Below are 15980 nucleotides of genomic sequence, written 5' to 3' on the forward strand. Positions count from 1 at the left end.
GCACAAGAAAACGCAGCCACTCCAGACAAACTCTTCTTTGTCAGCGCCTGACAGAATTCCTTCATTTTAGAACACATTCCCGAATTTTGGGAGGGAGATTTCCTTCCTGGCAGCTGCCGGGAATTCGACAATTAAAAAAAAAAAGACACTTGCGGAAAAACCTTAATGGAGATGTCCATCTTTTAGCGCCTCTTTGTACAGCTGAGTAACTTTGTAAATACATTGCATTGCTTATCGCGCACAGATCCTGAATGATACTCCAGAGCTGCATGCACAGTTCTGCCAGTTGTTATTGGAAACAGATCACACTTGTTTTCAGACAGGTCCTTAGCTGAGCTTCTGTACTGCAATAGGACAGTTTTCCTATCTTAGATTACTACCCTTATCAGGATACAAGTCATCATGCACACAATGAGGCAGTTAGAAATGCTGGGAGATTTCAGCACTGAAGCCTGCAGAATTATGAATGTAATTGAGGTGAATAACACTGGCTGTGACAAGTGGGGGTCCAAGCCCTTGGATTACTTGCTCATCAATATTAAAGGGGTTGTCCCACAAAAAAAATATTCTACATTTTTCAAACCAGCACCTGGATCTGAATACTTTTGTAATTGCATTGTAGGGATGTCACGATACCAAAATTTGGATTAGATTTCGATACCATAAAAAAGCATTGCGATACTCGATACCACACGAAAAAAATAAAACGCCAAAAAAGCCGCGTGCATTCCGCATATTATGGAACGTCCAGGCCCATAATCGAACAGTCCTATCCTATTTTCTGGGGGGACAAAGTGACTACAAAATGGCGAATCACGCAGTTTTTTATTTAATTTATTTTCTGTTACAGCGTTCACCGCATAGGAGATATTTTTTAATATTTAATAGTTTGGACTTTTTGGAGGTGGCGATACGTAATATGTTTATTTATTGTTTATATATTTTATATGTAAAATTGGGAAAGGGCGTGATATATACTTAATATTTTGGTGTTTTTTTGTTTGTTTGTTTTTTAACTTTTTATTTAATAACTATTTTCCCCCTTAGGGGCTGGAACCTCAGATCTTTTCATCCCTTGTCCTATTCACCGTATTAGAGCTCTATTAGGGTGAATAGGACCTCACACTCTCCCTGCTTGCGCTGTGCTTTGTGCACACAGCAGCAGGGATGTTACCATGGCAGCCAGGGCTTCAGTAGCATCCTGGCTGTCATGGTAACCGTTCGGAGCCCCAGGATTACACTGCTGGGGCTCCAATCACAACTGCCACCAACGCGGAGGAAGGGACTCTGTGGCCACTGCCACTAATGATTTACTGGGGGGTTGGGAGGGCGCACTGTGCCACCAATTATTTAATACTGGGGGGGGGGGCACGCACTGCGCCACCAATGTTTTTAAACCATTAATACAAATATAGGAGGTGGGTGCAGCACCTGAGGGATTAACTGCTGCTGATGGCAGCTCCCTGTCATAGAGGTCAGGTGCCGGCTGTGTGTTTCTGCCGCCAGCACCCGCCTCCTGTATTTGAATTAATGAGTTACCTATCTTCATTGGTGGCACAGTGGCCACAGCCCCTCCCCTCCTCCGCCCCTCTCTCTTCTCACTGGTTGCAGCGGCACAGGGGGGACAGAGAGAGTGACTCCTCCTCCCCTGTGCTGCTGAGGGAACATGGAGCGCGCTGAGAGTAGCACGCTCCATGTTCTCTGATACTAGGCTGCACTACCAGTAAATGGCAAATCCCAGTATCGAATCGATACCGGTACAAAAGTATCTATTGGGTATCGATATTTGATAGCCGATGCAACCTTAATTGCATGTAATTAAAAAAGTAATTGTATAGCCGCTGAGCTATTCACTGAAATCTGTCTAGCACCTTTTTCAGATTTCTCTGTCCTGCTCAGTGACACGGAAGCACATGCTCAGTTCTATCCTTCGACTGCCACCAGCTGCAGCAGAAAGGACATGCCCCCTGGAAATAGTGAACGACCCTTGAGCTGCCAGCTTAAAATAAATCTAGCAGAGCAATTGCAGCAATGAATGGGGAGATCTCTGGACCAATGTGAGGTACAGGGCTGGTTCTAAGTTTGCTAGAAAGATATTGTCCCGTACTATAGGATGTCTGAGTTATATTTTTTTTTTTTTATATTACTCAATGAGTGGATAGTAGGACTTAAAAAATGCCAAAACCATCAGCCTTCGTGCCATTAGGATCCACTGCTAATGGCATTTACACTAAAGTGCTTCTATAGCACTGAGTTTGTATATGCTTTCTGTTCTGTATGAGGTTTACATTTACATTTGGGACCCACATTGCTTCTACAGTTCGCAATCTGTAAATGACAGAACACATTTTTATGTAAAACTGTCCGTAAGTGGCTGAGTGCTCTACCCACTGCCGGCCTCAAGGTGGCACTGTTGCGGAGCAATCACAATTTTGCAAATCAAAACCATTTTTTGAAGGAGAAATCACCGACAACTTCTCATTCTTCACACACAACCCCATTAGTAGAGGGGTGGTCCGGCTCTATGCCACTTGGGTTATGGCCTAGAAAAGAAGTCCCTTTTGCTATTTACAGACCAGGTGACGGGCGATGCTGAGCCACATTCAGTACGAATTACAACCAGAACAAATGAAGTCACAAAGCATGAAACATTTTGCGTAAAGAATGCCAATTGGCAGATCTGCATTACTGACCGTAGTGCCAAGAGCCTGTGATATGATCCTGAACCAGCTGCCAGTGATATGGATCTTAGCCTGGCACCAGCTGCCAGTGATGTGGATATTAGCCTGGTACCAGTGCTATGGATCTTAGCCTGGCACCAGCTGCCAGTGATGTGGATATTAGCCTGGTACCAGTGATGTGGATATTAGCCTGGTACCAGTGATATGGATCTTAGCCTGGTACCAGCTGCCAGTGATGTGGATATTAGCCTGGTACCAGTGATGTGGATATTAGCCTGGTACCAGTGATGTGGATATTAGCCTGGTACCAGTGATGTGGATATTAGCCTGGTACCAGTGATGTGGATCTTAGCCTGGTACCAGCGATGTGGATATTAGCCTGGTACCAGTGATGTGGATATTAGCCTGGTACCAGCTACCAGTAATGTGGATATTAGCCTGGTACCAGTGATGTGGATATTAGCCTGGTACCAGTGATATGGATCTTAGCCTGGTACCAGCTGCCAGTGATGTGGATATTAGCCTGGTACTGGTGCTATGGATATTAGCCTGGTACTGGTGCTATGGATATTAGCCGGGTACTGGTGCTATGGATATTAGCCGGGTACTGGTGCTATGGATTTTAGCCGGGTACCAGCTGCCAGTGATATGGATTTTAGCCGGGTACCAGCTGCCAGTGATATGGATTTTAGCCGGGTACCAGCTGCCAGTGATATGGATTTTAGCCGGGTACCAGCTGCCAGTGATATGGATCTTAGCCTGGTACCAGCTACCAGTGATATGGATTTTAGCCTGGTACCAGCTGCCAGTGATATGGATTTAGCTGGTACCAGCTGCCAGTGATATGGATCTTTACCTGGTACCAGCTGCCAGTGATATGGATCTTTACCTGGTACCAGCTGCCAGTGATATGGATCTTAGCCTGGTACCAGCTGCCAGTGATATGGATTTTAGCCTGGTACTAGCTGCCAGGCCAGTGATATGGATCTTTACCTGGTACCAGCTGCCAGTGATATGTATCTCAGCCTGGCACCAGCTGCCAGTGATATGGATCTTAACCTGGCACCAGCTGCCAGTGATCTGTACTATAATCATGTTTGAAGAGGTTACCCTCCAAGTCCTCAGTTTCCATTGATCCTGTAGGAGTCGGGTTGTGTTCTGCATCATCTTCATGAAGATGTACGTCATGGTGCAGCAGCTGACAGCTGGCCACATCATACATTTGCTTCCACTGAGGATACTGTTTCTCCTCGGGGAGACGGTCAGCCGATGTAGGACGTTTTGCAGGCAATGCATCCTGGGAAAAGGTATGTAAATTAGCTCTACTTCAAAGTCCGACCCATAAAAGAGTTGTGAGACATGACTAGGGATTTTACTCATGCCAGATTTTCATCTAAAAGAAAGAAATGACCGTCTCCTCCTCGCTGTGGAGACTCTGGTTTGGCTACAATCCCTAGTCACACTTCAAGGCTTTTTACTGGGTCAGATATTGGCTCAGAGGATAGCTACTGATTATGGTCAATTATGGGAATTTAACCATCATACATATAATGTTATGACAGGTCACATGACTCGGTGTGAAGTATGCCAACAAGAGACAAAAAACATGAATAAGCAAAACACTGGAATGATTAGACATACCGTTTTCTGATCATCTAGTAATGAGAGCATACACATTCATTTCCTGAGCACCAGGAGCAGTGTAATAGCCAGCACTGATCTACAACTACTGTACGGGCATGCATCATGGAAATCAGCAAATGGACAACTAAGTTGATGAATATGGCAGATTTGCTCAATTATAGTTACTAGCATGAATGGACTGGCAGCGACATTGGCTCCAACCCATCTGTACAGTTATACATTACAAAAAAAAATGGTTCCTGGTGTCACGTACGAGCTGTGCTAGGAAACGACGGGATTGCTAGGACTGACAGGACTCCCACCGAGATCTAGCCTAAGACCAGGTCCACACGTGTTATGGACGTACTATGCACCTATAGTTTGTATATCTGTGTCTACCCTATAGCAGGCGTATCTGACTCGAACTCACAGCATCATCATCCCGATGCTGCGACTCCAGTTCAGTCAAACCCACAGTCCAGCAGGATCAGCTATTTGAAAGGAGGAATGACGCGTCAGCAATACAATCGTGGACCTGGCCCAACAGTGATGATCCTGGCCACTTGCTCTCTAAGGAACAATAATACAGGCCCATTCACTTGAATGGAGCTAAGCCTCAGTTTAGTGCACAGTGCAGGTGCCTGGGAACGCTGCTGTGCGGGAGAACTGCCAAAAGGGACATCTGTTCATTCGTTTTCACGGTTAAACCCCATGGCTCCAAGATCTGAATTCCGCCTTTTAATAAGATGTCTTGTCCCTGCTGGTCAATAACCGCTTTCTTCATCCTGCGGTTTCCCTGAAATAATAAGTGAAAAACTGCAGCTGCATCTCCCTCCTCCTGGGCTTCTACAGTATTTACTGTGCAAAGATCCCTTTACACGGGATGATATTACAGCAGATTGTCGGGAAGGAAGTGTTCGCTGGTGGAGGAAACCACAGCATTTACATGCAGCGATCTCCTCCAGAGATGGGGAGGAGCGATCGCTAATGCCATAGCTCTTCCCCATAACAAGTCGCTGTTTGACGACATCAGACCCTTTTTACACAGTACAATCTGCTGTCGGAGAATAAGGATTTTTTTAGGTTCGCACAAATGACTCAATTACCCGATAAACAAGTGTTTAAATCGGCGGTACATTTACACCACCAGATCATCGTAACGATCATTACTATGAACGCTCGTTAGCCATGATCTATTCTATTCTCAACCCGTTTAAAGGGCCCTTTACTCTAGGTGGGGGTTTTTAATACTTAGGAAGTATAGGAAGCCTACAAGCATGAAAAGAACTTCAGGCTCCTAGACGAGGAGGAAGGTTTCTCTAATAAGATACATTACAAAGTTTTGTATAGTCATGTGCAATTTATGCAAAAAATACAAAAAAATATTTCTCGCATGCAACATACCCAATAGCCATTCCAAATTGGTAACTAAATAAACAGCTATTTCCCATGTACGACCTGTTCAAGATTGAGGAGATCTGCACAATGATTGATGGCAGCTAACATTGTGTATAAGATTTACTTAATTGGTGGGTTTATTCCGACTCCGCTGCTTTCCTGTTGAGACACAAGTGCATTCTGTGAGGCTGTCATAATGACTGATCCATTAATTGGCCCACATGCTGCAGTGCCTAGAGAGGCTAGAACTTGATGTATAGCAGTGAACCGCACCTGGAAAGTGACATGTTATCCCACCGGGGCCCCAATTGCTACTGCACGTGTATCGACATTTCACACTCCAGCCTTCGACTTTGGTCTTAGGTGGAGAGGGGGAGCTCAAGTACCATTTTAAAGCGAGGCAACAGGATTTAAAATAACAGAAAGCTCTCATTATAAGCAAAAGCGGATACCAGGGAATTAAAGACTTAGTGCGAGCTGTCATCACCAGCGAGGTCCTCTCCTTCATGCAGGATGTAACATGTTTGTAGGAGAAGCTGACGCTCTCCTAAGACTTCCATTCAATCTAGATGTGATGCATCTAAAATACAGGGGCTTATTTAGAGGGGACCTCCAGTATAACCAGTGCCTCCCTTAGTAATTATTCATTAGGCAGTCTATCAGACTCCTTAAAGGGAACCTGTCATCAACTTTATGCTGCCCACACTAACGGCAGAATAAAGTAGAGACAGGCGAGTTGATTTCAGCGGTCTGTCATTTATAAGTTAAAAGTAAGTGGTTGCCGAGAAACAACATCACAATCATTGCAGACTGGGCCTGGAGAAGAGTCCCGGCCACCTGAGAAGAGTCCTGGTCATTCATGAATTCCCGCTCTCCTGCTGATGGCTGACCGGCTTCTACCGAGTTTTCTCCCTTTCTCTCTAGGAGAGAACTGCCAACCATCAGCAGATGGCGGGAGAGCAGGAGATTATGTATAACCAGGACTCTTCTCAGGTAGATGTGACTCTTTTCCAGGCCTAGGCTGCAATGATTATGATGCTGGTTCTCAGCAGCCACTTACCTTTAGCTCATGAGTGACACACCGCTGAAATCATCAGTTCTGTCCGTAATTCATGCTATCCTGAGTGAGGTCAGCATAACGTTGATGACAGGTTCCTTTTAATGATTCATTTTTAAAATCACATGGTTTATGAAGTATTCTCAATACGATCAGGCCAATGTTATTAGTAGAAGACATGGCCAGTGGGTGACAACTCGGGTCCTGGTAGGACAAGATGGCAGCTGTGTGATGCTTCTGAACCACCGATTCTAGGGGTTGTATTTTCTTTAACTAGACGGTAGACGGAGAGGGTTTAACAGGGGGGGGGGGGGGTCGACTGTGCCTTCCTGATGGAATCTGAATTTAATAATTCATTAAAAACATTAAAACAAAATAATTTGGCTACATTGCTTATCCAGAAATTGGAGCAAATATAAAAATGTCTTGCGTCAAGACTGCCTCCCCAGCTGCTTCTTACCAATAACGGGGGCACCCACCCATCCCTCACCGCAGGTGCTAGATAAACTTCTAGAATCCAATCCTCATCCCATCCCCCCAAAGAAGCCCTATCGGCAGGACAGGACATAAATATCTGATTGTTCAGGGTCCAACTACTGATGACCCCGATGATCAGTTGTTGGGTGGGGCTGCATTACCCTGGCAAGGACTGAGGCCTCTTCCTCAGCCTGTGACGTCACAGCCAGTGGCGTACATAGAGAAGTAAGGGCCCCATAGCAAGGATCAAACCAGGCCCCCACACAGGGCAGAAGGGTTTCTGCCTAGACCCTTTTCAATGACCCTTGGGCCATTTTTCCACTGCTTCATTTGCTAAAAGTTGTTCCTTTAGACCAGGCATGTTCAACCTGCGGCCCTCCAGCTGTTGCAAAACTACAACTCCCAGCATGCCCAAACAGCCTACAGCAGGGCATTGTGGGAGTTGTAGTTTTACAACAGCTGAAGGGCTGCAGGTTGACCATGCCTGCTTTAGAGGGTATCGTCCTGACCAAGTTTTCTTCTCCAGTAGAAGAGGAGATAATCCCAACTGAGACTGGGTCTCCTCTTGCCCTGGGACCCATAGCAGTTGCATGGTCTGCCGCTTATGGTAGTTACGTCCCAGGTCACATCCATTGGTCAGATGGCCTTTGTGCAGGTCAGTCCCTTTCAAGTGACTGGGACTGAATAACAAGCACAGGTGCTATATGATGTATACTAAAGACAGTGTTTGACATACTATTAAGAGACCCCCACCAATCAGTCTCATATTCAAAAGGGTTGTCCCTGGATATGACATAATTGTCAGATGTGTCCCAACTCTAGGATCCGCTCCTGTCTCGAGAATGGGGGCCCTGAAGTAAACCGATAACACACTATGCATGCGTAGCAAGCATCCTCTCCATTCACAGCTGTGGGACTTCCAGAATTAGCAGAGAATAACAGCAGTGAATGGAGATCAGGCCTCGCAAATGCAGCCACCTCTCCATTCACCACTATGGCCTACTTTTGGAATAGCAATAGTACTGATGCGACAATCCCTCGAAGACCCGGCAAAATCATTTAAACCAGGAGTATTATATTTGGCCATGGAAGGACCATGAAAATCACCACTTAATTTGATTTCCAAGGTTTACATAGAAGGCTTAACACAGGGGTGCCCAACCATGCGGCCCTCCAGCTGTTGTAAAACTCCAACTCCCACCATGCCCTGCTGTAGGCTGACAGCAGTAGGCTCTCTGGGCATGCTGGGAGTTGTAGTTTTGCAGCTGGAGGGCCGCAGGTTGAGCATCCCTGGCTTAACACATTTTACCCAAGGCCCATAAGACAAAGATCAACAGCCGATACATGTCTTTCTTTAGATTTATTAAAGACAACTGAAAACAATTTAATTATCCATTTTTGGCAATTTTGATGGAACTGGAGAAGCCTTCTTGCTATGGGGCCTTTTTCTTGAAATTTTTCCGGTGTCACAGGTAGATGTTGCCTTGTAAGATTCTGATGGTATTGGAGATGCAGGTTTTTGGTTGGTATAAAAACGACGTATCATCTGCAGGACAGCCAGTTCCTCTCTGTTCCTTGGAGTAACATAGTCCTCAATCCCGGGGTTTAGCTCTTTAACGTCAGGTATCTTTGCTATAGTGGTAGCTCTATATGGAGTAGTCTGAAGAACGTCCACAAAATTATTTGTCAATTCTTCTAGCAGTTGGGCAGTCACTGTTTCGTCCACACCTTCCCACCAAGGTTTGTCATTGCTTTTAAGACATACCTCCTGTTTGGACAACTTGTAGGCAAGGTGGATACATACACAGGCGATGACGGATGGCTTGTACTGAAGGCAGAATGTGGTGACAAAGCTGTGGTCGGCCAGGTCATAGAAGACGCTTGTAGGAGCCTTGCTTTCTTTCAGTGATGGGACTATTTTATCAAGATTTGCATGAGGATGTTCAATCATGATATCAAAGCCCAGGGTCTCGAGAAGAATAGTCTCTAGAGTCAATAACTCATCTGCCTTCTCCATGTAGGCCTGGCTCTTGGTGTCCAATCGTGGAGATTCAGGTGTAAGACAGGCATGACATACCTTTAGAACATCTTCCACTGCCCGCGGCTCTTCCTCTACTTTTGCGGCCAGGAAGAGCGCTGCCGGGGACAGGTCATTTTTATCGCATTTTGTAAAAGAATGCAGCATGTAGAACCGCTGCATGTACACGATGGCAGTATTGATGGTAACCTGCGAGACATGGAGCTTCTTGCCCATGTCCTGGATCAGAAAAGTAGCTCGTTGGCGGTAGGAGAACTCCTTCTGAGCCTTCAAACCACATTTCCGAGAAGGGCTATTTTTCAGCTGCTCTTGGGTGAACAGCCAACGAGAAGTAGGAGAATCGGAGTCCTCCATCGCACGTGAAGTTGGAGAATCACAGTTCTGCAATGCACGAGACATCGCCGTCTGCTGCTGATCCGAGTGTCTGACTAGATCACTAGTCAAAGATGGCCGCTAGGCCCTCACTGGACGCTTAGGTCACAATGGCACGGAACGTGGCGGGTCACAATCACTCAGAACACTCGGGTCGAGGACTTGGTTACCACTAAACTAATAATGTGAAAACTATTTTCATGAAAAAAATAGGACAAATTTTACTTGCATACCTGTATTGAGAAATATTCTGACCTCTATATAATAAATAATATATCATATAAATGTGAAATTAATGTGATTTCATCACTTACCTGCACCCCAAGCAGAACTTTCCTGATGTTTCTTGCCATTATGTTGAAGTCCTCTGGTCCTAATGTCATAAATTCTGCACTTTGCCCATGACAGCATGGATGTGCCATCGATATCTACATCAGTGTCCACAACCTACCACTACCCCTCGGCTGTGGACACTCAGTGTGGTCTGAGGAGAACAGCCATACAAAGGCAACCTGATAGTCATGTCCGCTGGATACGTACAGAAGCAGACGTTCCTTGCTGCCTGAAATCCTGGCTCTTCCATCTTTGGTTTGTGATCTGCTTGGAAGAAGGGTATCTCCTAGAGAGAGCGATGGCGTGATGTTTGGCTCCATTCGGTCACATACGCACATACACTCAAACAACTTTTTTAACTGAAACGGCTCAAGCCAAGAAGCTCTTCAGTTCAGTTAGAAAAATCAGCCGTGTGACATCCAGGAGCCTCCAGGAACTGCAGACCTTAAGTGGATGAGTCTCTAAAGATTAATTCATTAATGGACGGGCCAAAAAGAGGAGATCTCCGCTTCCTCCAAGAAGCAGAATCCTTTATTTTAAATGAAGACTGCCAAGTATCAACTACCGCTGACTATTCTTCTTGGAAAGAAGCACAATTTACAAGCCACTAGCTTCTCAATGCAACTCCAAAAAATCCTTCGTAATATTATAGTACATCTGCATGATACCAGGACCCAAGCTTTCCCAGTAGAACATTGCCCCAGCATCACATAGCCTCCGCCGGCTTATCTTCTTCCCATAACACATCCTGGTGCCATCTAGGTGATGTACATGCATCTGGCCATCAACATTTGGTAAAGCAAAATGTCATTCATCAGACAAGGCCACTTTCTTCCACTCCATCTGCTCAAATTGCGATGCCCACATGTTGACTGTTGGTGACTTTGCTGGTGGACAAGGGTCAAACATGGGCACCATGACCAGTCTGTGGCTATACAGTAAGCTGCGATGACCTGTGTGTCCTGACACCTTCCTTGTCGTTTTCTGCACCCTCCATGCATATTAATGAGCCATTGCTGGTTCACCGGTTGTCCTCCCTTGGACCACGTTTGGTAAGGTCGTAACCAAGACCCCACAAGACCTGCTGTTTTGGAGATACTCTAAACCCCGTTGTGGCCACCACAATTTGGGACTGGTCACTCAAATGTTAGCTTGCACATTTTACCTGCTTCCAACAAAGCAGCTTCAAGGACCGAATGTTCACTTGCTCTCTAGGACATGGTCTAGTTCATGATGATATAAGGTTTAATAGGTTATCTGAGATCAGAAAATAAGTTCTTTTTTTAACTTCGGTCTCTGATATTGCATAAACCTGAATCGTGCTGAGATACAATACCAGACACAAGGAGTGGCACTGTTTCTGCAAAAAAATAAAAAAAAAATCAATTATTTTAATTAATAGACAGAAAAGCAAGGAATAAGGTTGCTTTTTCTCTCTACATACTGTGTTTGCATTGCTTGCATTAATGATTTGGCTCTCCATCTTCCCTATAACCAGTATGGAGATGCTTCCTTGTTACGGAGGGTTTCCAAAGTGGTGCTGAAACTGCCTTCCAGAGCATGTGAATGTCTCTTTACTGCTTGTGGCATTGAAGTTATTCCTGGGAATAAGAGCCTTTGAAAATGTAACGCTAGGAAAAGTGACTGTTTCCATGCCCCGAACCAACAGTAGCCTCAGGGGGGGTTTGAGATTTCTGAAGTCTGAATTTTCTGAAGCATGACTGGAATGTACTGTGTGACCTCCAGCCTGTGCGGTGGCCCAGACGCCGCCGTCTTCTTTATAGGCGAGGATACAGAGTAGGAAAATGTGCGCATGTTCACATTAAAAGTAATGGCCGACCGCTGGCCTATCAAGAGCCCGTGGACCGCCGCAGACCAGACAGCGCCCAGAGCCGCACCTGGTTTGCAAAACTGAATACGAAATTCAACTGGTTCACCTACGACTCATGGACAACTCTTGTCCATTGACTCTGTGTTGCTTTGCAGTCTTCAGTTGAAAAGGGCTGAACTGCAATACCAGACACAGCCCATGGCCAAGAGTGGCGCTGTTTCTAGAAGAAAGCAGACAGTTTTTCTAATCCTACGCAAACCTGTTAATATGGCAGATTGGTTACTATGTGAAACGTATCACCAGAATTTGGGTTTACACATTCAAATGAGGGCAATAAGGCCTGCCTCCAAATAATGCAAAATTGTTAAAGGGGTAGTCTCAAAGTGATACCATGTTGCTAGGATATAATCGGTGGGGATCCAACCTTTAGGACTGTACAGGTAAAAACATTAATGGGGTTGTCCTATAAAGACAATTTATCCTCTGTCCACCAGATAGGGCGCACGTGTCTGATCGGTGGGGGGTCTGAGCGCTGGGGCCCCCAGAACAAGGACATGTGCTCCCCCGTTTGTGGTGGTCACGCATGCATACTGCATTCAGTTCTATGGACGATAGCAGAAGGGTTGTACTTTATTTCCGACAGTCCCATAGGGTTGGATGAGGCAGCAGACCACCAAGTATAAGTGTCTAACGCTCCATTCAGGCCCCTGTTCTCATGATCGGCCTCAGGGTTTAGACCCCCCCACCGATTAGACACATCCCCTATTCTGTGAATAGAGACCTAAGTTGTCTTCATGGGACAACCCTTTAAATAAGAGGCAGTGTCTCAGTTATTAAAGAAAAAAATATGCATGTTTGGCATATATTTCACAGGGTGGGGAGCCTTACAAAGTTTTGCTATGGGGCCCTTTAATATCCGCTTACACCCTATGTCGGGTGTTTCTAGCACAACTTGTTTTTTCCCCATTTCTGGTGATGATAAAGTCACGTCCTGGAAGGAGACCGGGCAGGTGAACAGATTTTGTGAATCATTCCCTCTAGGGAGTAATTCATCAGAGCAAACACTTCCCAGACACGGACGGACGCCGAGTCGCCCTCTGTGAGGCTTCTGAATTGTTAATGAAATCCACACAATGGCCGCCCAGTTGCAACTCCATCAAACCTGAACTGCCAAATGTCAATTTGCAGAGGGGAAAAGGGGGCGGTAGAAATTAACCAAAAAACATCGAAACTGGTTTGCAAACAGCCGCGCCTCGACCCAGCTCCAAAATAAACCCAGCTAATGTCATTAACTGCCATCCGTCAACAACCCAATCACTTGTGCCTTCCAATAAGTCTGAACTGGTTTGGACGCGGGATGAAAAGGCCGGGTGTACTGCTGCACAGTAGCCTTTATGCTGTGGTCGCGGCGTGCAGATCCCGTCACTGTACGTGGGCCGTGTCCAGAACATTGCATAATGTGTTCAAAAGTCTGGAGCCGGCTCAGGCAACGCGTGGGAGGCATGGACGGATTCTTCAGCTCTTAGTGGAATCAGCGGAGATTCGGTTACAACATTTCTGCTGAGTATTTTTTTTTATTATTTTTTTTGCTTCTATTCCCGCTGCAATTTAGTCAGTACTATCCTCTGGGTGTTTGCCAGGGAAAGAATCACCAAAAATAACAGAAGCTATAAACCTATTTATAGATGTGAAGTTACAATGAGTCATGCGAGGAACCCATCAAGGGCGGCTTTTCTTACTAGGCAAAACTTTTACGGGGTGGCAAGAGGCTCGGAAATGACGGGCTGGCTTATGGCGATCAGAATTATGATCTGGTAAAAGCAGCTCCGAGAATTAGATTATGGAGCCAATTTAAAGTAAGAGGGAAACTAATACATTTTACTTAATGTTAGCAGATTGCACGAAACCCCCGTTTATTTGCTGGAAGCACCGACCCGAACATCAAGGGGAAAGGAGGATTTACAGTCTTTACCGTTCCCCTCAATGGCCTATTGACGACCAGTAGGAAGGATTATAGCTTGCCTATGGGACGCCGGACATGGATTGGAATGAGTGTCCCCCTAAACGTCGGGCCTGATGAGGATAGGTTGTAGGTCTGCAGCTTTCTGTGATCGCAATCTGCATATCCCATAGAATAGAGAAGAAGGTCTTGTTATACCAAGTGACGAGTGAACTACAATGTGTTCGCTCGCTAACACGGTTTACTATACGGCTCCATATCTGCACAGTGAAGTGAAGCTCCAGCCTGTTTAAGGGCTCATTCACACGACCGTGGTTTGGTTCCGCATCCGAGCCACATTTTCTTTGCAGCTCCGGTGCGGACCCATTCACTTCAATGGGGCCGCAAAAGATGCGGACAGCTGTCCGCATCCGTGGCCCCGCAAAAATGATAGAGGGTGTCCTATTCTTGTCCATTTTGCGGACAAGAATAGGCATTTCTATAATGGGCTGTCTGTTCTGTTCCGCAAATTGCAGAAGGCACACGGGCGGCATCCGTGTTTTGCGGCACGATCGTGTGAATGAGCCCTAAGACTGCGACCTGTGCCCCACAGATACTAAAACAGACCTAGCAGGATAGGCGACAGGTCCTCTTTAAAGGGGTTTTCCGAGATTTTCATGCTGATGACTGGTCCTCAGTATATGATCAATAAAGGGGGGACCCCCCACCGATTGGCTGTCCGAGAAGGCAGTGGCGTTAATGTGAGCTCCGCGGCCTTCTCACAGCTTTACCTAGGCCAGTGACATCACGTTCATTGGTCACGTGGCCTAGGACAGTGGTGGCGAACCTATGGCAGTCTGAGTACATGGAAGATATACTATGTTGGACTATAGTATCCAGGTTACATTGCCGTGTTGGCACTTTGTGATAAATAAGTGGGTTTTGGGTTGCAGTTTGGGCACTCGGCCTCTAAAAGGTTCGCCATCACTGGCCTAGGAGAAGCTCTGCCCCAAGCACAGCCACTATACAAGTATAGAGGGGGCCGTGGCACTCACAGGAGTGCAGACGCCTTCTCGAACAGCTGACTGGAGGGAGTCCTGGGTGTCCGACCCCACCGATCAGATACTGATGACCTATCTAGAGAATAACCCTTTTAAGGGTTACCTAAACCTTCAGGCAAAGCACAGTAGGTGCAGAGGAGTTTCTCCGAGCGTCCTGCACCTTCCCCTTCCATCGGCTCTGCTCTTGCAGCATGCAGAGTACAATTCCTATGTGCTTTCTATGGATCCGTACGCTGCATGCTGCCAAAGCAGAGCCGAGCCGAAGGTGCAGATGGCTTTGAAAAGTGCTGTGGCGTAAAGGCTACAAAGGCCACTATGTGCCTTCATTCCCTGCTCCTATTACATTATATAGGAATACAAGCAGGTCATGGCCACATTACTCTTCTAAATGAAGTACTGTTCTGCACTGATCTCCGTCTTTCATGTGGTGCAGCCAGTGCGATGACAGCCGACCATCTGACGGCAATACGAGGTCTGTAACACTACGGCTGATGATGCTTCTTGTCGTTCTGTGAGAACTTCAGAAACGCTGAAATGGTAGGAAAAGGAAAATTACAGCTCACATTTCAACATTTCCTTCTCATTTTCCCCACAGGATCGGAAAAAAAACACTGAGTTTAGTGAATACAGCGTCATCTTCTGGGCAGCCATGTTTGGCTTTGCCGTCTTTTATAGTTGCTTTTACGGGTTGAAAATGATAAAAGCCGTAAAGGCGAGCCGAGTCAGTTCTGGTGAAGACATATCATCTAGATAACATCTCCGAGAAAGGAGCAAGAGAGAGGCTAAGGTGGTCTTGACCTAAAATTCTGAATTTAAAAGGTTTTCGCACTTCAGCAAGTGGCATTTATCATGCAGAGAAAGTGAATACAAGGCCCTTACTAATGTAATTGTGATTGTCCATATTGCTTCCTTCGCTGGCTGGATTCATTTTTTAGTCACATTATACACGGCTTGTTTCCAGGGGTTACGACCACCCTGGAATCCAGCATTGGTGGTCGAGCTTGTACACTATAGGAAAAAGCGCCGGCATCCGTGGGAGCGCACATACAGTAAGCATGCATGCGCAGCAGCTCCTGTCCACCTGGTATCCGTGCTGCGGCGGATACGAGCAGTGTATAATGTGATGGAAAAATGAATCCAACCAGCAAAGGAAGCAATATGGACAATTAC

At 46.0% G+C, this 15980-nt stretch overlaps 2 protein-coding genes across 2 annotated transcripts in view; both read right to left on the minus strand.

Moving 5' to 3' along the window:
* Positions 1-15980, minus strand: part of COL27A1 (collagen type XXVII alpha 1 chain) — a 269697-nt gene that overhangs the window by 81344 nt on the left and 172373 nt on the right. The gene's annotated exons all lie outside the window — the stretch shown is intronic.
* LOC122946506 (cyclin-T2-like) lies at positions 8621-9673 on the minus strand. Its single transcript, XM_044306194.1, has one exon. The coding sequence runs from the start codon at positions 9671-9673 to the stop codon at positions 8621-8623; it is 1053 nt and encodes a 350-aa protein (XP_044162129.1).

This window comes from Bufo gargarizans, chromosome 9 (assembly GCF_014858855.1).
Source record: "Bufo gargarizans isolate SCDJY-AF-19 chromosome 9, ASM1485885v1, whole genome shotgun sequence".
NCBI classification, from domain to species: Eukaryota; Metazoa; Chordata; class Amphibia; order Anura; family Bufonidae; genus Bufo; species Bufo gargarizans.

Excerpts from the sequence above, each read along its gene's own strand:
- LOC122946506 (XM_044306194.1), bottom strand. The coding sequence starts at position 9,673 with ATGTCTCGTGCATTGCAGAACTGTGATTCTCCAACTTCACGTGCGATG.